General features: G+C 44.8%; 1 protein-coding gene across 2 annotated transcripts in view; it reads left to right on the top strand.

Moving 5' to 3' along the window:
• ITPKA (inositol-trisphosphate 3-kinase A) overlaps positions 1 to 25,275 on the top strand; it is a 605,052-nt gene that overhangs the window by 351,201 nt on the left and 228,576 nt on the right. For both annotated transcript variants that reach the window (XM_085627107.1, XM_085627108.1), the window contains exon 3: positions 16,793 to 17,006. In XM_085627107.1, coding sequence (XP_085483233.1) covers positions 16,793 to 17,006 — 214 coding nt within the window. The remainder of the gene's footprint in view (positions 1 to 16,792; positions 17,007 to 25,275) is intronic.

Here is a 25,275-nt window from a genome sequence, read left to right as displayed (position 1 = left end):
AGCATAAAAACGGACAGGGATATAAGTAAATTTTAAGGGATACATTAAGGGCTAAACGATTTGGTATTGTTGGGGATAACGCAAAGATATAAAACCAGGACATAAATTACATCAGGAATTCCTGAAATGAATATTCTGAGACTTTCGAAAACAAGCATTGGCATAGCCAATAGGTCTCACTTTTGGGACCTTATAAGTATTTTGTTATGCGGCATAATATCATTGGTACAATAGTATCAACTGTTGCATGGCTAAACATTTTTACGCTCCCTAAGGCGAGACCTATTGGCTATGCCAATGTTTATTTTTGTTATGGGGTCGCATAAATAGGAGGGTGAAGGTTATTCAGTCAGTTATTTAGTTAGTTAGTGAGAGGGATTTTCGAGAGTCAGTCAGTGAGAGAGAGTAAGTTAGTGAGAGAGTTAGTTAGACAGTTAGTTAGAGTGAGAGAATCAGTTAGTCAGTGAGAGTGAGAGTCAGTTAGTGAGAGAGTTAGAGTCAGTAAGAGAGTGAGGTAGTTGGTGAGAGTCAGTTAGTTAGTGAGTGTGAGAGAGTTAGTCAGTGAGAGTGAGAGTTAGTCAATGAGAGTGAGAGAGTGAGTCAGTTATTTCCTGAGTGAAAGAGAGTGAGTTAGTGGGATTGTGAGTTAGTGAGGGTGAGTCAGTGTTTTTGCGAGAGTTAGTCAGTGTTTCAAGAAGAGCCATTCAGTTAGTGAGAGATTCAGTCAGTGAGAGAGAGTTAGTTATCGATAGAGAGTGAATTAGTGAGAGAGAGTGAATTAGTCAGTGAGAGTGAGTCAGTTAGCGAGAGAGAGTGGGAGAGTCAGTTAGTGATAGAGTGAAAGAGTCTGTTAGTGAGAGTCTGTCAGTGAGAGTGAGTCAGTCAGTTAGTCATTGAGAGTGAGTTAGTTAGTCTGTTAGTGGCAAAGTGCAGTGTGGCATATATGTGTAGCATAAGGGACATAAGTGAATTGTATTTTAAGAGCTGTGTGCAGCACGAATGACCAAATCAAGATGCAGTGGGAGAGGTTTGTGTACTGTAGACACAGATCAAATGTAGTGTGAGCGGTGTATGCAGTGCCTATATATGTCTTTGATGTATTGCGAGTAGTGTGTCAATCAATGCAAGGTCAATAAAGTTATTTCAAAATCACTTTGTTTATTGTATTTTTTGAGGGAGAGGTGTGGTGTATCATTTTTTCTGAGTAATATGAGGTGCAGTGTAAGAGGTGTGTGCAGTGCATACCCACTGAAGATTTAATGTGCAATGTATGTGCAGTGTGGATAGACCTGAAGTGTGAGGGATAGACTTAAAAGTGTTTAGGAAAGCTGTGTGTATAAGGGACAGACCAGAGGTGCAGTGGTAAAGGTGTGTGCACTATGAATAAAATGTGTGAGGTGCATTGGAAGATCTTCGGAGTGAGGAAATGTTCAGTGTGAAAGGTATCTGTAGCGTCTGCATAAATGCGGTGAGTGAGAGTTTAGAGGTATAGTATATTTGAAGCAGAACTAAAAGTTAATGTAAATTTTTTTTATATGGCAAGCAGAGAAGCTAATGGGAATGTAGCATTTTTTAAAACTGTAAAGTGGAATGCTTTGACATGCACTGACACCTTGTTTCAAAAAGGCTCCCAGTGTAGCCGCCATCCAGTCTGCATTGGTGTGAAACATCGGAACAGTTACTACCTGTGGTTAAATGGGAGACTGCCGTAGCTGAATAAAGACAATGGTTTCTTCCTTGTAAAGATCAGTATCAGCGTTAGGTGACGGGAGCGAGATCATTGTGGAGACCCGGAGCGGCTGCTGTGGGGAGAGAGAGACTGGCCCCGAAGGAGCAGAAAAGCCCACCCATGGTGAAGCGAGGAGCCGGCAGCTGCCAGCAGGAGCCACAGTGAGTGGGGCGTGAGCGTGGCCTCGGGCGGTGTGACTCTGCCTGCCTGCCCCAGCTGCTCGGCTGAGGCGGGCGCAGGGGCGCAACGCTCCCACGTGGTGCCTGGTGTGTGTGCGGGCCTGCTACTTGGTGGTGGTGGGGTCCCAACCGGGGTGCTTTAGTGTACTAGCTGGCCCATTATCAGGTTGGCGGGCACAGAGTGCTGCGGGGGGGCTTCTGCATTGCTGAGGGGCTGGTCGTGGCACTGCCCAGTGTGCACCAAGGGCTTCCTTAACCCTGTAAGTCTTCTGGGGGTCCGCTGCTCGGGCTGAGCGGTGCATAATATCTGCTTGTGTTGCCTGAACACGCACGTGGCTGGATAGGATCTCTGTGTTGGGCAACACTGGTCTGCCTGAGCCCGCTGTGGAGCGTTTGGACATTGCGGCTGCTCTGCCCTGGGTTCTGGGGCAACTCTGGATGTTGATAGTGCACACACGAAGAAAACAGACTTACTGTTAATAGTGCATGGGTCCTGAATTTGATCGCCTCCTCTGAACTGACACGGCCGGGTAAAGCTGGACGGGTGCGGTGCTACCGGACCTTGGGGTGGTGTGCATTGCTGTGACTGGACGGGGGTGGGGCGTCGGGCCTGTTCGTCGCACGGAGTTTTGTCACTACACTCATCGCCATGGGAAAGGCAGACTGTTGTGATCTGTGCTTGGAACACTGGAATGCTCTCCATGTAATGGAATGGAGTGATGTACATGATGACGTTCACGCATTCCAGGGGGAGAGAGATCGACGGAGAAACGTTGGTGCTGTGCTGTATTGCTGGTCGTTATGTCAAATAAACCTCTGACATCAAGACTACTGGAGAACAGACCCTTTATTACACTGGCGACGAGTTGTTGATGCCTGATTGGGGACAGGTAACGAGCTGAAGCACCAATTCCCCTGCCTTTTGGACTTTGGATTTAAAATACGAATCGTATCTCTCCCACCATCATTGGAATCGGGTGTAGCGAGAGGATGTTTTCAACCCGGTGACGTTGGTGAGATTTCTCTGAATAAGTAACTTTAATATCTTTAAAGAGATCCCTACCGTTCGTGGTCCGGCCGTTGGCCTTCGCGAGCCTTGCATCGGTTCACGAGCCTTCCGCGAGCCTCTCCTGCTGTTGGAACGCATTCCGGAACTTGTGTGGAACGCGCGTCTCACGTTATGTTACGCGTTGTGTCATCGTGGCCATTTTGTTTATAATCTCCATGACAACGCTTGCACGGAGTGAGTGAACTTTATTTAACTGGACAAACAAGGAAATAACCTGTTTTAACCCCTTCAGCGCTGGGCGAATTCCGCCGCGGTGCTGAAGGGTTCGAGCGCGGGCGGGACCATGACGGAACGGTTCCGTCATGAGCACAGCTCAACCGTGGCTCATGACGGAACCGTTCCGTCATGAGCATGGAAGGGGTTAAAGCCATCTGAGTGGATTGGAAGTTCATTTATCATTTTTTTTTTTTTTTTTTGAACTGAAAAGCAAAGGAATTTCCAGTTAGTTGTTTTGTTCATCAAGGGAAAAAATAAATAAAAAGACACTTGGATGGATGTTAGCATAAAAAGCATATTTTATAATTCAAGTGTGAGATAAGTGAATTTCCAAGTGGGCAAGATGGCGTTGGCCTCATCTTCGAGCATGTCACAACCGCCACCATTTCTTTCTGAAGAAGGTGATCCTATCCTACCTTGGAAAAGATGGAAGAATCTCTTTGATTCATACATTGTGGCCATTGGAGGAGAAACATTTTCTGCGGTCAGGAAGCAGGCAATTCTTCTTCACAATTTGGGCGTAGAGGGAAGGAATACCTATGACAGTATGGATTTACTTCCCATTGGCGATGGTGATGGTTCTCCCGGTGATGTGTATGAAATGTCTCTGCTTATGCTTGAGAGATACTTTGGCCCTCGCATCAATGTAGTCTTGGAAAGGCATACGTTTTTTACCAGAACCCAAGGTCCGGTGGAACGTGTTGGCAGTTATGTTGCGGCATTGAAAACTCTTGCTCGCACATGTGAATTTGGTGACCTTTCGGATTCATTGGTAAGAGATCAATTGGTGAGGTGTTCGTGTTCAGGAGAAGCTTCTGTCAAAAAACCCTTCTTTATCTGAAGCTGTTGCTATTGTGGAAGGGATGGAGAACACTTCCAAATGGGTGAAGGAAATTAGGAAAAACAAGGAGGAAAAAACTCTAAAGCCTAATGATGTACATGCTATTGAGGAAGAGGAAAGTCATGAGGGTTGCAATACATTGGCGAAGATTTCTTCTTCTTCCACCAATAGCAAGACACCGGTGGGAAAGGACGCACGTGTACGTACTCCTTTTAAGAGTGTTCACACCAAAGGTGAACGTGACAATCATCCTGCTGAGGGGAGTAATGATTCCAGTGATAAACCCGTTCCCTCCAGCTCTAAGCCTAAGTGTATGAGATGTGGAAGTTTTTCACACTTTTCCAACTACCCACATTGTTTTGCAAGAGAGGCTGTGTGCAATAAGTGTGGTGTGAAGGGACATTACGCTAGGGTATGCAAGGGGTTTGATAAGAACCGCAATTTGCAGAAAAATGCTGAAGTTATACGCACCATTCTTTTGAACGTGAAGGCTGAAGGTGGGGAGGTAGATGCGGACAGGGTGATTATGCCGGAATGTAACATCATGGTGGATGGATATGATTTTACTGTACTAGCGGATTCTGGTTCACCTTTTACCATGATTGGAAATAAGCAATGGGATGAATGTGTGGGTCTTGATAATATGACCTTGTTGGCACCTGATATCAACCCTGTTAGTTATGGTGGTGCCAAGATCGATGTCCTTGGGTATGTTCAAGCTCGCATCAGATTTAAAGATAGGCATACTATAGGGAAAGTCTATGTGGCTGTAAGAGGGGACAATTTGCTTGGATGGAGGCATCAGCGAGATCTGGGCATAATGCTTAACCCTTGTGCAAAGGATCCCAAGGATCAGGTCATGTTGATAAACTCCCTGAGTGTAAGCGATGATTGTTATGACAAATTCCCTGAAGTCTTTTCAGACGCTTTAGGTTGTCTTAAAGGATTTGAACATCGCATTGTCTTAAAAGAGAGAGCAGTACCGTGTGTGCACAAAGTAAGAAGGGTGCCGAACATGATGATTGAACCACTAAAAGCGGAGTTGCAGAGGTTGCTTAAGTTAAAGATCATTGAAGAGATTGAAGCTTCAGAATGGCTTGCACCCATTGTTCTTGCTCCTAAGGATGGTGGGGCAAGTGTTAGGATGTGTGTGGACTTGAGAGGGTTAAATGAGTGGATTTGGGTTGACCGTCAACCGTTACCCAACATTTCTGAGTCGATAAGTATGTTAAGAGGGGCCAAGATTTTCAGTGTACTAGATTTATCTTCGGCCTACCACCAAGTTGTACTGCACAAAGACTCAAGACACCTTACATCTTTTGTGACGCCTTTGGGGGCTTATCGCTTCCTACGAATGCCTTTTGGGCTGGCTTCGGCGGCGGCCTGTTTTCAAAGGGTCATGAAGATGGTTCTTGGAAAAATACCCAACGTGATGTTTTTCCAAGATGACATCTTGATCTATGGGGAGAATGAAGAGGAACATCGTGTGACTCTCTATGCTGTGTTGGAGAAGCTGAGAGATGCAGGACTCACAGTTAAAAAACAAAAATGTCGTGTGGGTTTGAATTCTGTGACATATTTAGGGCATGTAATCTCGGGGGAGGGTATACAACCCAAGTTGGAGTTGGCCGAAGCTGTGGTGAAGGCTCCTGTCCCCCAAGATAAAGATCAGGTGAGATCATTTTTAGGTCTCGCCGAGTTTTACTCTAAGTTTGTTCCAGGGTTCGCTAGTGTAGCTGAGCCGATTAGGTCTCTACTCAAAAAGGGGACACAGTTCACATGGTCGGGGGAGTGCCAAGAGGCCTTTGCGTGCATAAAAGCTGAGATTGGTAGAATGCCCACCTTAGGTCATTTTGATGTGAATTGCAAGACGGTCTTGACGACGGATGCCAGTCTGAAAGGTTTGGGAGCAGTGCTCTCCCAAGTAGTGGATGGTGAAGACAGAGCAATAGCGTTTGCTTCCAGGGCCCTCAAAGATGCGGAGGCTAATTACTCTTGCATTGAAAGAGAAGCGTTGAGTGTCTTTTGGGCAATTCAACACTTTAAGTTTTATCTCTGGGGTATTCCGTTTCTGGTCCGGACAGATCATCGGCCTTTAGTCCAGGTCTTCTCGTGTCGTCCTAATGAAAATGTTACACCTAGACTCAAGCGCTGGAGTGAAGGACTCCAGGAATTCAATTTTGTGGTCCGTTACATTCCTGGTTTGTGTAACAAATCTGCGGATTGTCTTTCACGTCTACCGGTAGAACAGGTCTCGGACTGTGGTGTGGAGGAAGGTGTGCTGTGGGTGGCAGAATCTGCTTTTTCGTCTAAGGAGTGGGCGGAGGGTGTAGATAATGACAGTGACTTTGTTCTCCTTAGAGAGTGGATAAGTCATGGTTGGCCTGACTACAAGACTTTGGATTTGGAAATGAGACCTTTTTGGGGTGTGAGGGAGGAGTTATCTTTTTGTTACAACAACCTTATGAGAGGTGACAGAGTGATCCCTCCGAATGTTTTTAGGGAAAGAGTAGTTAACCTTGCTCATGAAGGTCATTTGGGGAGGAGTCTAACCAAAGCTAGGGTGAGGGAGAAGTATTGGTGGCCTAGTATGGATCACATGATCGATGCTGTGGTTAAGGACTGTTTGTCTTGTGCTGCTAATGACAAGTCACATACCCCTAGCAAGGTTCCTTTGTCTCCTGTTGAGGTTCCTGAGAGGGTTTGGACGAAGTTGGGCTTAGATATAGTGGGTCCATTTGAGTTGTTACCTCCTTCTGAACGTTTTGTTATTTTACTGGTGGATTATACTTCAAAGTGGGTTGTCACCAAATGTGTGTCTCTGGCTAGCACTAAAACGGTGTTGAACTTCCTTAGGGATGTTTTTGCGGCAGAAGGAGTCCCAAGTTTTTTGGTTACGGATAATGGGGTGCAATTTGTTTCCCATGAAATGTGCAATTTTCTGAAAGATCTCAACATTGTTCACCAGAAGACAGCTTTGTACTCTCCCCAGGCTAACGGTTTAGCTGAAAGAATGAACAGGGTGGTTAAGAGTTGTGCTCAGCGGGCTCTGGAGTTGAGGTTACCTTTTGATGCTGTTTTGAGGGACACCTGGTGGGCTCACCGCACCACACCTAATGCTGTCACGCTTAAGTCTCCTTTTGAGGATTTGAGGGGGAGGAAGGCTTCTTCCAAGTTGAATCCTAGTTGGCTACCTCCTAGTTTTGATAACAGTATATCTGCAGACATGAGACGCACCAGGGTTGCAGATTATCAGAGGAGATATAAATTAAGTTATGATTCTAGGATGAATGTAAGGTACAAGAAGTGGTGTGTTGGTGATCGAGTACTTGTGAAAAATCCTAGACACACTCTTAAAGGTAGATCTGGTTTTCTAGGTCCTTTTACCATTATGGCCATCAAAACAAATGTGGTCAAAGTTGACTCTGGTTCCTGGTGGAGCATGTCTAGGTTGGTCAAGTATGCTGGTGGGTTTCGTGATGAAAGAGTTTCCAGACCTGCGTTGATGGGGGCAGAAGGTTCTGATGACAGTAGTGTTTCTGGCGGCAGGGAATCCAGAATTCCTTCTGCTAGGTGCAGGAATATGCCCGTCAAACTGAGGGATTACGTGTTGCATTAGGGTCAGTTTTTATCTTTATGTAACTGCCCTAGTGTAGTCATTATGCTGTTTTGTGCTCATTTTTACTTTTCTTGTTTAAACTTATGTTGTCATATAGTGTTATTTTTCACATTGTTTTATTGTTGTTTCCTTATTTTGAATGTTATTATTAATATGTTGGTGTTTGTTTATTGGGAGGGGGATGTGTTGTGATCTGTGCTTGGAACACTGGAATGCTCTCCATGTAATGGAATGGAGTGATGTACATGATGACGTTCACGCATTCCAGGGGGAGAGAGATCAACGGAGAAACGTTGGTGCTGTGCTGTATTGCTGGTCGTTATGTCAAATAAACCTCTGACATTAAGACTACTGGAGAACAGACCCTTTATTACACAGACCCTAAACAACCTAAACTGCAATTTGAAAATAAGCGCACTACGCGCACTGCTGAAGTGACGGGATATCAGGCTGGAGCTCATGGGCCCCGGGGACGGAAGGGGAGGCGGAGGATGACACCAGAACCATCCTGCTGGAACTACGGGCCGGGATAAAGTCGATAGATAGTAAAACTGATGCGCTGGCAACCGGTCTAGATGTCGTAAAGAAGAAAGTGGACAAACACGAGCACAGATTGGATGCTCTGGAAAACAGACACGCAGGACTCACATGCTGAGTCACGGACCCAACTCTTGCAGATGGAGAAGGTACTGGAGGTCATACGAGCAAAAAATGAGGACTTAGAAGCACGCTCTAGCCGCAACAACCTTTGCATTATTGGACTTCCCGAATCCACTGCCATCTCCAGAATGGAGTCATTTATAGATGGGTTACTGCATGACCTGTTTGGCTCGGTGCTGTCAACGGTGATGATAGTAGAGAGGACGCATCGGTCACTAGGGCCCAGACCTAAACCTGGCGTGCCGCCTCGCCCGATTATTGCGCGCCTCCTAAATTATGCTGACAGGGACGCTATCCTGAGGGAGGCCAGAGCTAGGGCCCTGGTCTCTTATAAAGGAGACACGCTGTCCTTTTTTCCAGACTACACCCCATCGGTACAGATGGCCAGAAGGGAGTTTGTGCCAGCAAAGAAACTACTGCAGGCCGCTTCAGTGCCATATGCAATGCTATACCCGGCCAAACTAAAGATAACTCATGAGGAGAAGGCACATTTTTTCACGGACGCAAAGTCGGCTCTGAAGTTAACAAAACACATTTGTAAATCTAGGTCTCGGCAGAGTGCGCTGGGAGGCGCCGAAGGGACATCAGGCCTTGAGGAAACGGAGTAATGTTGGCAATGTTATATGTGACCTGTTGGATGTGGGCGGGCTGATTTCATTTTATTTCCCTGTTGGGGATGTTAGCAAGGGATGGCTGATTTGATTTTGCTCGCTGAATGTGTGGTGGGCGGCTGCTACCCTCCTAGACATATATTTTATGTTTCATGCGGTTATGGCCGAATGGCGCTGTGCAGTGTATTGACTGCAGGTATCATGCTTTCGTTAGTGAGCATGGATGGGACACATAAGTAGAGTCTGGCGACCGTACCTTGGTGCGCGTAATCGTTGCCGGTCCTCTCCTCCTAGCGGGTGTTTCCCAAACGTTGTGTTGGATGGTTATTGGGGATGATGTGTGGGCAGGGGGTAGGGTTTGGTCTCGGCCTAATTGGGAGGTTGGAGTGGGTGGAGGGAGGGGGGTGGCTAGGGAGGGGTCTGTGTTTTGTTTTTTATACACATCTATGACACTGAATTTGACTGGAATGCGTAAAGAAGAATTTGATGGCGTAGCTGAATGGGTTGCAGGCGGCGCCCCCCCTGGGCCGACTAAATCAATACTAGATGGGATGGGAACTGCTCTAGGTTGTGATTGGTGAGAGATTTCGTATGTTGACCTGGAATGTTAGAGGCCTTAATTCACCCAAAAAAGTGAGACAGGTGCTAGCCTATTTGAACCGCCATTCAGTACATATAGCCCTATTGCAGAAGACACATTTGACCAAAAACACAGAACGGGGTATTGCGGGGAGATGGGCGGGCTTTAAGTTAGCGGCATCATTTTCATCATACGCAAAAGGTACCATGATTCTGGTTAAAAGAGGGGTAGCTTTTCAGTCAACACGTACATATAGGGATGAGGAGGGTAGGTGTGCTATGGTGCAGGGCAGGCTGGGAGGTTCACTGGTCACAATAATCAACATGTATGGACCCATCTCGGACGACCCTGCCTGTTATTCACAAATGTATGGAGTGCTGAGAGAGTGGCCAGAGGCTACCTTATTGTGGGGCGGTGACTTGAATACATATTTAAATCCTGATATGGATAAGTCCAATCCCATTTCTCATCGCACCCCGAAGATCGCTAGAAGTGTGAACTGCGCCATGGAGGAATTTGGGTTGAGTGATGTGTGGCGAGTGAGGAACCCCTTGTCGAAAGAAGGGACACATGCGACACCTTCGCACAATAGCTGGTCGCGTCTAGACTACTGGCTGCTGGGAGAGGAAGCCATGGACTGGGTACGAGAGGTAGTGAATTTATCACGCACGTTGTCAGATCACAATCCCGTGCAGTTAGATTTAGAAATGCCGACTGCCCTGCATCGCCCCTTCACGTGGCGGTTACGATCCGAGGCACTACTTGACCCAATATACGAGACCACAGTGAGGGAGGCTATTGTACAATACTTTGAAATCAACAAGGGCACGGTAGACGAGGCTTCAACGCTATGGGAGGCTTTTAAGGTTACGATCAGAGGGGTGTGTATTGGAACGGCGGCAGGTATATTGAGGGACATACGGACGCAACTACAAAATACTGAGGACACCTTGCGGGAACTGGAGCGTAGATATGCCTATAGACGAGCAGGAAGTTAAGGCTGCAATCTCGGCATTATCTAATGGCAAAGCACCCGGGCCGGATGGCCTCACGGTGGAATTTTACAAGAAATATGCAGACCTACTTGTCCCATACCTGTTGGAGATGTACGCTGAGGCGCACGAGTCAGGGAACCTACCGCCGACGCTGCGACAGGCATTATTAATAACTCTGCTTAAAAAAGATAAGCCACTGGACAGATGTGACTCCTATCGCCCGCTGTCTCTAATAAATATAGATGGTAAAATAGTAGCGATCAGGTTACAACCTCTGATGTCGTGCTTGGTGCTGCCTGATCAATCCGGTTTTATACCTGAGAGATCCACATCGCATAATCTCCGTACTATTTTCTCTATGTTTCATGTACTCGAGCCGAGCATGTCCGCTGCGACTGTGTTATTAGATGCGGCCAAGGCTTTCGACTCGGTGGAATGGACCTATATGCTATTTATATTACGGCAGATGGGATTCCCACCTTTATTTGACTGCTAGGGTGCGTGCTGGAGGGCTGACCTCTGAACCTTTTAACATAGAGAGGGGGACACGTCAGGGGTGTCCGTTATCTCCACTACTATTAGCAATCATATTGGAACCTTTGGCGTGTGTAGTTCAGCAGAGGCATAGGGAGACAGCTCTTAATTTTAACTTTCGCCCAGTAGCCATTTCGCTTTATGCGGATGATATGGTGCTGTTCGTACGTGAGCCTTCCAGGTATCTGTCACAGCTGCTTCGGGAATACGTTAGATTTGGTCGCCTATCGGGTTTCTGTGTGAACTGGGACAAATCCATTATCATTCCGTTGACAGAGTCTACCGTGCAGCCAGAAATGTATGTAATGAGTTCCCGCTAGTATGGTCTTCGGATCCGGTTAAGTATCTTGGAATCTGGATCCACAGGGATCCGAATACAGTGATCAGAGAAAACTATGGGAGGGCATATACTAGAGTGGAGAAGCAAGTAGATATATGGATTTTGCTGCCGCTGTCACTGGCGGACCGCATTGCACTTATTAAGATGGTGGTCTTGCCGCGGTTCCTATACCTCTTTATAAACATTCCGGTGGCCCTAACGATGGGGTTTTTCCATAGTGTCCGTAAGATCCTGCTGCGGTTAGTCTGGGGCGGCAAAAACGCTCGCGTTAAATGGTCGACTCTCACCAATGGATACGACAGGGGAGGGTTTGGTGCGCCAGATTTTTATGCTTACTACCTGAGTGCCCAGGCTCAATATGTATATTATTGGCAGAGACCGCATGCGTTTACCCCGCATGTTGCGGTAGAGGAGGGAGATGCTGCTCCGGTACCGTTGCACAGCGTACTTACTCACCGCGTGCCCGGAACCCTGAGAAATGAAATAAACGCAGTGGACCTAACTATAGCTGCTTGGCATGCGATAGGGCATTTGGCACAAAAGCTGCCATTATATGCGCCAGCCATGTACATAGAATATCACGCCGCGCTATCAGTAACTCATGAGCTGCCGTCGTTGCGCTTGCTTCATGAGGTGGGCTTCCGTAGGATGCAGGATGTATATTCAGATGGGTTGTTTGTCACGCCGGACAATTTACAATTCAATAGTAATCAGTCCCTGTTATTTTGATTTGCTATGCACTGACTGCAGGCTCCCCGGACTTGGATGGACCCCCGCGTGTTCCGACTTTTGCAGAAGGCATTTGTGAAATCATACGAGGAAGGACTCCCTCGCGCTTAGACTATTTTGCTGTCAGAAATCACGAAGACTACCCGCATCAACTAGAAATGTCTAGACCACGATTTTAAACAAGTTTCGTGAAATTTCTAAAATTTAGAGAGTCTTTGTTATGCAATAATTGTCCTGAAGATGGTCTGACGGATTGACATCACCGAAGACCGAAACGTCGACTATATCATCTGTTTTCAGATTATTTGTTATGCACAGTTGATTATTTTCTCAACAATGAGATTGGTCTCTGTTCAAACCAAAATGGAATAGATGTCATTTCGATGAATTGTGGATCTGATTTACCCCTTTTTCATGAAGTATTGCTCAAATCAATGGTTCACCTGTACTCCTTTTTATTTTCGATTGACATATAAAAAGACTTGTGTTTAATTCACAAATAAGAATCCCCGTGTGTGTTTTTCTATATTCGATGATTAGTTCAGTTGATTGACTTCTTTCTGGTGTTAATCTATCTAAATACACCTACCAATCAAATCTTTTGAAATATATAACCAAGTAGTTTGTTTCAAACAAAATCCCTTGTTGGCACTTTTACCTGTACAATTTATCTGCCCAAGCCCTCAAGGGTATATTGGGTTTGCCCTTCATTTATTTTCATGCACTGACTGCAGCATGCGGCTAGGGTGCATTACACCACTTACCCACAGGAACCACCCACACTGTTATCTTTGCAGTTCGCTCTTACCACTCCCACTAATAAAAACTTGATATCCAGGCTATATAAGATGATAAAAATTGAAAGTATACGTGCGCCAGATAGCAGTAGGGAAAGATGGAGGGTCCGATTCACAGAACTAACTTAAGACAAAATCCTAAACTTACTACCATTTTGGTATTCACAGAAGGCACTTACTCATTTTGGTATTCACAGAAGGCACTTACTCATTTCGGTATTCACAGAAGTTAGGAGTTCAAACTTTAGGACTCCTAAATGCCTTCTGTGAATACCGAAAGTCTTAAAATTAGGATTTTTCTCAGTTTAGTAGTAGTATAGTTAGGACTCCTAACTTTAGGACTCCTAAATGCCTTCTGTGAATACCGAAAGTCTTTAAATTAGGATTTATCTCAATTTAGTAGTAGTAAAGTTAGGACTCCTAACTTTAGGACTCCTAAATGCCTTCTGTGAATATCGAAAGCCTTAAAATTAGGATTTTTCTCAGTTTAGTAGTAGTATAGTTAGGACTCCTAACTTTAGGACTCCTAAATGCCTTCTGTGAATACCGAAAGTCTTAAAATTAGGATTTTTCTCAATTTAGTAGTAGTAAAGTTAGGACTCCTAACTTTAGGGCTCCTAAATGCCTTCTTTGAATACCGAAAGCCTTAAAATTAGGATTTTTCTCAGTTTAGTAGTAGTAAAGTCAGGAGTCCTAACTTTAGGACTCCTAAACTGAGAAAAATCCTAATTTTAAGACTTTTGGTATCCACAGAAGGCATTTAGAAGTCCTGAAGTTAGGACTCCTAACTTCTGTGAATACCGAAGTGAGTACGTTTCTTCTGTGAATACCAAAATGAGTAAGTGCCTTCTGTGAATACCAAAATGATAGTAAGTTTAGGATTTTGTCCTAAGTTAGTTCTGTGAATCGGGCCCGGAATGCCTGACTATCCGAGCCGATTGTGGAAAAGGATTGGCAATTTTGTGTGTGGATTGACGGGGACTCTTAGCATGAATGGGAATCTACGAATTATACATTTTAAATTCATACATCAGGTGTATTACACTTTCGCACGCCTGCATAGGTTTGGACTGCGCGAATCTGATTGCTGTGTACGTTGCGGGCAGGCGAATGCAGATTTTTTACATCTAGCTTGGGGATGTGGAAAGGTGCATGAGTTCTGGGAAGTGATGGTAAAAACTGTGATGACCATGGGGGCTGTGGAGATCCAATGCAGTCCGCTTGTCTATCTGTTGTGCTGTGTGCCGAATATTAGGGAAGTGAAAGGGAAATTTGTCCGAATAGCTCTGTTGATGGTGGCGCGCAGGGTGGCGATTACGTAGGAGGGGGGAGGTTCAGGCCGAAAGTGGAACACTGGTTTAAGAGATTTGGCCTACTGTAGGGAAAAATTGGAAACGTATGCGGAGGAGTTACCGACACTCTCATGACCAAGAGACATTTGGGAACCATTGCGATTGTTTCTCTTAAATAAGGCATCTGATGCTGAGTAAAGGTGTAGGGGGGCGTGGCCAGTATGTTGTTTAGAAGATGATGCGTTATTCCAACACGATTATGTAACCTAGGAATGGAAAGTGTGCACGGATGTGGTTTTTTTTTTCTTCTTCTTTTTTTTCTGTGCCTCTGTTGTTTTTTTGTTTTTTTTAAATATATTTGTTGAGAGAAGGAAGGGGGATATTTTGTACTGTCTTTTGTCTGATTGTTTTTTCTTTTTGGAAAATTATAAATAAAAAAAAATAAAAAATAATCAGTATCAGCGTTAGGAGAGGCAAATGTGGTGCCAATGCAGCTGCACATATGGGTGAAGTTTGAAAAGCAAGAAAGGATGTTTGTAGCAGTGAAAAGCAAAGACCGAAAATAAGATGTGCAATAAGAAAGTCAAAAACAGTAATTTGTAAAAAAAATAAGCAGAGTTATCTGCACCTTAAGTAAATGCTTAATTTAAGAATAACAGGGACAGAGGGAAAAGCGAAAAGGAGCTGCAATTAAAAAATTGTATTACTTGTGGACGAGGCTGTCTTTGGGCAAATAGTGCACAATTCCAAAATGCACGCGATCTCTTTCTTTCTTAATAAAAATCTAGAAATGTTTGTTTAAGCACGAAAAAGTGTGTAAGTTGTAGACTAGGCTGCCTATGCTGAGCGAGCACGTCATGGCACTGCAATCATAAGGGTGACGAAATGTTTGTGGTTTACTCCTTGTAAATAACAGTATCAGTGTTAGGAGAGGCAACTGTGGCGTCAATGCAGTTGCGCATATGGGCCACGTTTTAAAAGCAAGAAACGATGTTTAGAGCAGTGCCGTGAATGTGATCACGCTTAATTTAAGAATAACAGGGACAGAGGGAAATGCGAAAAGGAGCTGCAATTAAATAAAATGTATTATTCCTCAGAGCGACACGGCCGCGCGGCCGTGAAAGTGATCGCGCTAAATTTAAGAATAACAGGGACAGAGGGAAATGCAAAAAGGAGCTGCAATTAAATAAAATGTATTACTCGTCAGAGCGACACGGCCGCGAAAGTGATCGCGTGCTGTAAGGGAGAATGAACCATTACGAGAGAGGAAAGCCAGATGGCGCCTCTGCTCATAAGCGCGCGCAACAGAAAGCTCTAGGCCACAAGCACAAGCGTGTGGTAGCATTTCCTGAAACCCGAATACTAAAAGTCTCGCCAGAGCAGTGCATGCGCTGGCTCAGGCGAGACCTAAAAAGCAGAAAAGAATAGGAACCCAGAAATTATTCACCACGAGATTACTCATTTATGTTTAATGCTGTAATGATTAAGCAGTGCTTAATTGGAGCTAGTGGTTTCCAGTGAGCACCGGCACTTAGTCATCAACACCCACGCTTATCATGAGCACCAGTTAATGACACAATAATTTACAGGGAGATTAAGTGATTCGCCTAGATTGAATCACAGGATGTTGAGCCGATGCAAAGACGCGAACCTGGTTACCCAGCTCCGAAGTGTGCAGCTCTGGCTATTACACCACATTCTCACCCCACTTACATGGTTAGCAGTTGCTTCTGTTTTCAGCGGTGCTGAAAAGAGAAATAGGCTGGTGCAAGCTGCCTCCTGATGAGAGCTCCGGCACTCATTTATTTTTTTACAAATTAACCAACGTATAAAGTAAACTGACTCAAAATTAGATGTTGCCTCTAAATACATAGCACAGCGAGATGGCGAACTGCATATTGATTTCTTCCGAAGAGCCGTAAATTAACTATTCAAAATATTTACTCCTCTCAATGCCTCTTTGTGGGTAGCTGTGGGTTGTATGATAGAGGCACGCAGGGTGAACCATGCGTGCCTCTACCATGCAGCCTAAACCACGAATGCATCTTAACCACATATTGCTTTACCAAGCATGCTTTTACCACGTAATTTCGTATTAAAACACCTGGCTGAGGCAGCGGTGTTCCAACTGTTTCCCGTGGTTGTGTTCTATAAAAGGCCATAAAATAAATAGAAAAAGATCAGTAAATATGAATGCACCCCAAATCACGCTCAGGCCCACTGAAATTCTGCAATTCTGTGGCTGCAGAATTTCTCACATAATTATCGATTTGCTACATTTGCCAAATAATTCTTCATCTCGTGCATAATTTAACAAAAAAGTTTTGTTACTAGCTCAAACAGACGAAAACATTTCTAAAATGCAACAAACAAGGGTATTGCTGTGCAGCGAAAGGCACTTTGTTATTCACCTCCAACCTCATCGTATTGTAGCCCAATCTCAATGACTGAAAATGAGTCTCTTTTGTCCGTGAATAAAAGGAAATAACTATTGGAGACTGCAAGTCAACTCAAACCATTGTATGGAGTTGTGGATTCAATTAAATGTCATGGTGGCTAACCATCCCTGACTAATACCACATCACTGTGTTTTCTTTCCAGGGAGCTTTAAGGCAGCCGCTTGTGGCACAATTCTGAAGCGCCTCTCGGAAAACGAGAAGCAATGCTTTGAGCTGCTCATGAAGGACACCCTTGGTAGCTGTGTGCCCACCTGCCACGGTGTGGTCGAGCGCGATGGTGAAAGTTACATTCAACTCGATGACCTGCTCACTAATTTCGACGAACCATGTGTCATGGACTGTAAAATGGGTGTCAGGTGAGGCTCATAAAAATAAGTCTGTGTTGTGTGTCTATTTGTCTTGTAGACCTGAGGATTAGAAGTCTTCTGGAAAATTGCTCAAAGTTTCCTGCTTGCTGTTGGGAAGTGGTGCCCTCAGGGGTGGACAAAGACATAGGAAACCGATGGTCATGCTCATTCATTGGTGAATTCAGTTGGCAAACAACTATAAATTTGTTTTCCATCGTTAGATGAATGATTTCAGATGATCGCATTTACGTAATATCATTGGTAGGAGGATTATTTGAATGACAATGAGATCTACATTGTGACCTTGTGACTCTGACCTTGAGGAGCTATTTTGGGAGGAATTACATTTCTTAGGTATCTTTTATTGCTGTACTTTACAGCTATTACATTCTATACAGAGAGAGTGGTTAAAGGTCAGCCAACTTCTCCCATTGATTGTCTAAAAGGCTTTCTGTATGGATTTACCAGCCAGTGCTAAATTTGTAAAAGAATATGTGCCAGGGCCCAAAGTTTTGCTCAGAAGGCTGTGGCTGGCACTGTCAAATGTCATGGGTGCAAAATACCAAAGCTGTCTAGTCTTGAATCCATCCCATGCCTCTTTCATCCATCTCCAGACAGCAGTGGTGGCTCCTCTGCTAAGGCAGAGGAGCGTCGCCCCTCTGCCTTTCAGCAGTGTAAATAAAGGAAAAATAAAATGATAATAACTCAATGTTATAATCATTTTATTTTTTCCTGCTGAGGCAGCTTTGCGGTCTGCTCTGCTGACAGAGGAGCAGGGGAGGAGTGGTGTGCACTGAATGTTTGGCAGGCCGTCTCGGGCCGGCCAAACAGTCATGCACACTTTGCATGTTCTACACCCAGGCTGCACTACAGCCTGGGTGGAAAACATGCCTAGGCCAAACCACGGCGCTCAGACCAATCACAACGCTCCACTGTTGTGATTGGCTTAGGGGAGCCTGGGTGCATCCTGTTCCGGCCAGAGCAGAGGGACGATGAGGAGAGACGTGGCGAGTAGGTAAGTGTTATTTTCTTTATTTTTACCCTCTTCCCTCTGCACCCAGCCTCACTACCCCGATCCATGCCAGCCGTCACTGCTCCTCTATTCCACTCTTTTGTGTTCTTTTTTCATCCCTGCTTTTTTTGTCACTGTTTTTCCATCGTTCTCCTTCTTGGCCCCTTCTGTGTGTTTCTCTTTTGCTTTGGGCCAAAATCTGTTCAGAAAAAATAAGTGCTGGTAGCCAAAAATGCGTTTAGGTGGGTCCCACCTGCAACCACTGGCTCACATTAGACACTGATAAACCCACATTCATCAGCAGTTCATTGATTATAATTGCCATTAATGATGTATGGAGTTTCCAGTGAGATAAGTTAATGTTAATAGGTACTTATAAAGTGCACATATACCCTCCGGTCACTTGGTGCTATAGTAAACTAGAGTAGCAACAAAAGGAGGAGTTAATGTTAAGAATGAGCATCAAATACCTGCTTAAAAAGTTAGGTCTTTAAGTCCTCCATGGGAGGAGAATCATTTTAAAAAAAATTCTGTGCTACAGCTTACTGGCCCCATTTGCAAGCAAGGCTCACTGCGACCTCTCTTTCAGCTGGTAGATGGTCATGCTCAGGTGTGTTATGTTATCATGTTTTGGGATATCTTTCATAGACTCCCATGCCTGAATCATTCCCCATCGCTGAGATGGGAGTCCCGTGGTAAAATACAAAAGTAGTGCCATACGTAATAAATGGGCTAACAAGGTCAAAGGCCATATCTTAGTAGCCTATCTATGTCCTTTTTCAAAAAAGGACCAGTTGGTTCCAGTTAATAAGCTGCCAGCACCCTCTAGAACGCTCCCAGCAGAGGCAAGTTCTCCTCAGATATTCACCGTGTGGAAGGGAGTCTCCCTGAGTGCTACTCAGTTTTTTACTTCTATTCAACTCTTCTGAAGAAAATGTCAGATAAGAAAGGCCTCTTCCGCCCTTGCAAGACCTGTGGGAAGAAGAGGGTCCATGTAGATGATGTACATAAAGATTGTATTTATTGCCTTTTTCCAAGGCATGAGGTGAAGGACTGTAAAATCTGTCGCACCTTTTCTAATAAGACCCTCAAGGACAGAGAGGGAAGATTGCTCTTGTGGCTTCAATCCACAAACAAAAAGGCTGGCTCTGCAGATGAGGAAGAAGGATTGCCTTCAACTTCTCATAAGAGGGCTAGATCACAGGGAAGATCTTCAGGTGAGGGAAGGAAACATCTCAATTCTTCCCAAGAGAAACCTGTGAGTAAAGAGAGGAGCTCCAAACACTCCTCAGAGACATCTCTGTCACCTCTACGCCTGTCAAAAAAGAAAAAGAACGTCCAAGATCGTCTTCTACTGACTCTGTGAGTAGAAAACATGTAAAGAAATCTGTGTCGACAACGATTTCTCTCTATCAAAAAAAGGAGGAAGAAGTTTTCTCTGTCATTGTCAATGTGTGAGTCCGTCGACGCCATCGTGGACGGCAACCATCACGACAACGGCGATTCAGTCCCATATTTCGTCGACTAAGATCTCTATTGTGATGAGACCTCCATTAGTTTCACCCGTCAAATCATCGACGAAGAAAACATCAGAAAAGAGATCGAGATGAAAGAACCATCGACGACGAAGACTCCGCCGCCGACAACGGCAAAGACATCGACAACGACAACACCGTTCGCGGCGACACCATCGACTACATCATCTCAGTTGTCTATTGCTACACCATCTATGACAGTTTTGTCGCCTACGGGAATTAATTCAAGTAGTGATTTCTGGACCGTCGACGAGGATTTCTCATACCATGACTGTTTCAAAGGCTTTTCTTTCTCCTCCTTTACAAGACTATAGCAAGGTGTCACCTTTGCTTCCATCTCAACTTTTGGAGGGCAATATTGAGGAGGATGATGATGATGATGAAGAGGACGATGAGGATGGTCTATATGGAGTAGCTCATAGTCAATCAGAGCTACATGTGAAATGCCAAGATGATGATGATGATGTGGAAGATTATCATGAGGTGCATTATTATCAGGAGCAATACATGGCTCCTTGTCATGCTTATCAGTTTAATCATCGACAGGAAGCACGCTATAGAGAGATGGCTCATCTACCTCTGTCGCTGAGTCAGGATCTGCAGGCTATGTTGGCAGATTATCGACAGAGATTCCCTCCTCAACAAATTACACCACAAGGTCCGGTTTTACAGGAGGTACCAGTGACACTACCAGAGCCTTAAATACCCAGTACACCAGTGAATGCTACAAATCCAGTTACAGCTGACCCGGAAGTTCACAATACTTCCTCTTCGGAAGAAGAAGTGGAAAAAGGAGATTTACCGGATCTATCTGTTTTTCCGGATCCTTGGGATGATTATGTAATTCGGATGCCTTCACCGCCTCCACACCTGCCTTCGGATTCTCCCCCAGAGGACATCTGGGGGTTTCATAATTTAATGCAGAGGGCAGCCAATAGGTTTCACTTACCTATCACAGTGAAACAGACAGATTGTTTTCTACATGATTATAAAGAGGACACAAGAAGGATTCCACGATCGATTCCGATCATCGACTATATTTGGCAGGAGGGTGTGAAGATCATGAAGACGCCAGCATCTTTACCAGCGGTGCTGCCCCGTGTTGAAAAGAAATATAAAGCTCCTGAAGATAGTCCATCTTGCCTTGTTGGTCATCCAAGGCCAGATTCTGTTATATCCCAGGCTGCACAGAGACGGTCAAAGAATCCGGCAACACCAATTACTATTCCTCCGGACCGAGAGGGACGTAGGATGGAGCCCATGGGGAAGAAATTCTCGGCAATGGCAGCAGCATCAATTCAAGCAGCAAATGCCTTAGTCATTATTGGCCGTTATGACCGTCAAATGTGGTCTGATATGGCGGGTTGATAGACCTCATAACGGAAGAAAACAAGCAGGATGCTAGAAAGATTTTATTGGAAGGTGAAAGGGGTGTCTCTGAGACTATTGATTGCGCCTTGGACATAGCAAATACACGTTTTAGGCAGTTGGCAGGAGCTGCAGTGCTTCGACGCCAGGGGTGGCTGAAGGCCACTACCTTAAGACCTGAGGTTCACATAAAAGTCCTAGACATGGCATATGATGGAGAGTCGCTTTTCGGTAAGCATATTGATGACGCTCTTCTGGCTATAAAGAACGATACAGATACTGCAAAGTCATTAGGGTCTTCACAGTATAGAAGAGTACCATTTAGAGGCGCCAAAGGGCGAGGATTCACCACCTATAAGGGAGGTTATCAAAGAAATCAACAATACCAGTATCAATCCCAATATCGTCAATCTTACAACCCACCAGCGTACCGCCAATCTTCAACAGCTGGTTTCTCTCGCCAGGGAGCTCGCAAGCGAACACCTCAACAGGAACGTGAATCTAGCAGAAAGCAAAGAGTACAGCAGGGTACCAGGCAATTTTCCCTCTCTATCCGTGGGCGCAAAAATGTCTACTTTCGCACAGCGGTGGCGCAAGATCATTTCAGACCGCTGGGTGTTGGACGTAGTCACCAAGGGTCACACCCTAGAATTGATTCAAAAACCACTTTTTACTCCGCCCAGGGGTACCACTTCCACTCATCTTCACTACTACGAAAGGAAGTCTTGATCATGCTCCTCAAGGAAGCTATAGAGGAAGTGCAATCCAATCAGAAAGGAAGAGGATTCTTTCTTGTTTCTTCCTAATAAAAAAGAAGTCAGGAGAATGGCGACCAATTCTGGACCTAAGAAAACTCAACAAGTTTCTCAAAAACACAGACGTTCAGGATGGTGACTCTTTCCGATATTTTGGGATGCTTAAACAAAGGAGATTTCATGACTTCTCTCGATATGGAGGACGCATACTTTCATATCCCAATTCATCCGAAACACCGGAAATATCTACGGTTCACAGTGGTTGGTCCCCACTATCAATTCAAGGTGCTCCCGTTCGGCTTAAAGTCAGCACTGTGGATCTTCACCAACTGCCTAGCACCAGTAGCTGCAGCCTTGCGATCTCAGGGGTGTCAAGTTTTTCCATACCTCGACGATTGGCTGCTCAAAGCCGCATCAAAGCAGTAAGCCGATCAGACAACGGCAGCTTGTCACCACCTTTACAATACATTGGGACTCACTTTAAACAGGGAAAAATCTAAATTGCATCCAACCCAAGTAATTTCGTTTATGGGAGCATCACTGGACACCGTCCAATGCAAAGCATTCTTGTCTCAAGAGAGACAGACACGACTCCAAAGGCTGGCAAGGTCCATTTCAAGAAGAAGGTCAGTTTCTGTTAGAATATTCAAATTGCTGCGAGGGATGTGCTCGTCAGCGATAAACTTAGTACCTTTAGCGACGCTAAAGATGAGACCTTTGCAGGAGGAACTGAAGAAACAGTGGCAACAGACTGTAGGATCTTTCGAAGATGTAATTCGAATCACAAAGAAGAATGGTGGAGGCACTTCAATGGTGGTCTCAGACGGCAAACCTTGCTCATGGTTTAACCTTTCTCCAAAATATCCCAGATTTCATTTTGATAACAGACGCCTCCATGGAGGGATGGGGAGGTCATCTTTAGGATTTACAAATCCTGGGGAAGTGGTCGTTGATACAGAAAAGGCAACACATCAACAGCTTGGAACGCAAGGCGATTTTCTTATCTCTACAGGTGTTCCTTCCAAGGATAAGAAGTTCCTCAGTGCTGGTCCGTACGGACAAAACGACCAGTATGTACTACATAAACAAACAAGGGGGAACAAAATCCATAACGCTATCTCAAGAGGCCCAGGAATTATGGAACTGGACAACGTTCCACGGAATCTCTTTGAAGGCCGAACATGTCCGAGGTCTTCACAATACTCTGGCAGATTCACCAAGCAGGTTTCAGTCCAGCTGCCACGAGTGGGAGCTAGAACAGACACAAGTGAACAGGATCTTTAGCAAATGGGGGAAGCCAACTCTGGACCTGTTTGCAACGAAAGAGAACACAAAATGCGAGTTTTACGCTAGCAGGTTCTCACAACCGGGGTCAAGGGGGAATGCCCTTTTAAAGCGATGGTCAGGGATTTATGCCTACGCCTTTCCTCCCATCCCATTGATTCCCAGAGTTCTAATCAAACTGAAGTCAGAAGACTGTCGCCTAATCTTGATTGCTCCACGTTGGCCAAGACAGTATTGGTTTCTGGAACTACTTCTGTTGTCGCAGGACAAACCCATTTGTCTTCTTCCATCACCAACGATGTTATCAAGGAACAAGGGACAAGTGATCCATCTGGACCCACATTCTCTTTATTTGCACGCATGGCTCCTGAATTCCTAGAGTTTAAGGATCTCAATATTTCACAAGACTGTAGAGAAATACTGGCCAAGTCACGTGCTGAAAGCACTATCAAGACATATCATCTGAAGTGGAAGAGATTCTATTGCTGGTGCGAGAGGAACAAAGTTCATCCAGTACAAACCCCTGCTGAGCAGCTTTTGCCTTACTTACTGTCGCTAGCTAAGTCAGGTCTCTTTTTCTCTTCAGTTAAGGTTCATCTGGCAGCAATTTTCCGGTATAGGAAATCTCCTCACACTCCTTCTCTCTGTTCATCTACTCTTATAAAGCAATTCATGAGGGGTCTTTTCCGTGCCTTTCCTCCAGTGTGCACACCTCCTCCAGAGTGGAAGCTCAATATGGTTCTAACGCAATTGATGAGACGGACATTTGAACCATCCATAAAGCAGAGCTTAAATTTCTTACATGGAAGGTTTCTCTTTTGCTGGCTCTCACCTCGGCGAGAAGAGTGAGTGAATTGCAAGCGTTTACAATAAAATAACCTTTCTTACAATTTACAGAAAACTACGTAACCCTTCGGACTAATCCAAGATTTATTCCGAAAGTGCCATCACAATTTCACCCAAATGAACCGGTAATACTGCAAACTTTCTTTCCAAATCCATTGCCCCCAGCCGAACGGGCTCTACATACATTGGACATCAAAAGATGTTTAAAATGTTATCTTCACAAAACAAAGGAGATAAGGAAAACAGATCAACTTCTGGTGGCCTACGGTCAAGGGAAACTTGGAGCCGCGGTAACGAAAGCAACGATCGCCAGATGGGTTGCCTCTGCGATACAATTCTGCCACGAAAAAGCAAATAAACCTCTAACAGTGAGAGCTAAAGCTCACTCAACAAGAACTGTTGTTGCGTCTACAGCTTTGTTTGCTGGAGTGACATTGGACAAGATATGCCGTGCTGCACCATGGAAGAATGTCCACACGTTCACAAGACACTACTGCCTCCAGTCTGCGCAAAAGGAAGATGCAGCGGTTGGACAAGCTGTGTTGCGTCATCTTTTTAAATAAGGTCAGATTTCTTTAAGTTTCATAAGGAACACTCTTTTGTTGTTTGCTTTGTCTAATTTTAAGTGCATGCAGTGATTGTACAAATGTATTTAACAAGAGATTTCTTACTCTGATTTATGAGCTATGTTTATCTATATGATTACATTAATGGTTATATTGATGTTATCTTTTTCAACATTGCTATAGAGTATAATCCTTAGTACATGTATTGTGTAAAGGTAGTGGATAATTATTGGGAGTTTGAAATTTACCCGTCTCCCACCTTCGACTAACGACAGTACAATTAGGGTGCTGCTTGCTATTCTGATTCAGGCATGTGAATCTATGAAAGATACCCCAATACTGGATAAGAAAACAAGTTACTTAGCTGTAACTACAGTTATCCAGTATTGGTATCTTTCATAGATTCACAAGCAATCCACCGTCCTCCCCGTGGAGTCAGTTCTCTTTGATTTTGGGTATACTTACTTCTCACTTGTGCTCGGAAAATCTGAGGAGAGCTTGCCTCTGCTGGGAGTGTTCTAGAGGGTGCTGGCAGCTTATTGGCTGGAACCAACCTTTGGTCTTTTTTGAAAAAGGACATAGATAGGCTACTACGATATGGCCTTTGGCCTTGTTAGCCTATTTATTACTTATCCAGTATTAGGGTATCTTTCATAGATTCACATTCCTGAATCATTCCCCGTCGTCGGGATGGGAGTCCCCGGTACATAAATAAAGTAATGTCTCACTAGACATATAGAGTAATAGGCCAAAGGCCTCACCTTAGTAACATATCCACGTCCTTTTGTAAAAAAGGACCAAACTTTGGAGAGTAGCCAATCAGCTATCACCACCCTCTGGAACCTTCCTGGAAGGAGCTCTAGTCCCTCAGATTTTCTACCGCACGTTGTGCCAAGGGAGTCTCCTCTGAGC

Source organism: Triturus cristatus, chromosome 9 (assembly GCF_964204655.1).
Source record: "Triturus cristatus chromosome 9, aTriCri1.1, whole genome shotgun sequence".
Classification (NCBI taxonomy): Eukaryota; Metazoa; Chordata; class Amphibia; order Caudata; family Salamandridae; genus Triturus; species Triturus cristatus.
This window is presented reverse-complemented; position numbering and strand designations above follow the sequence as displayed.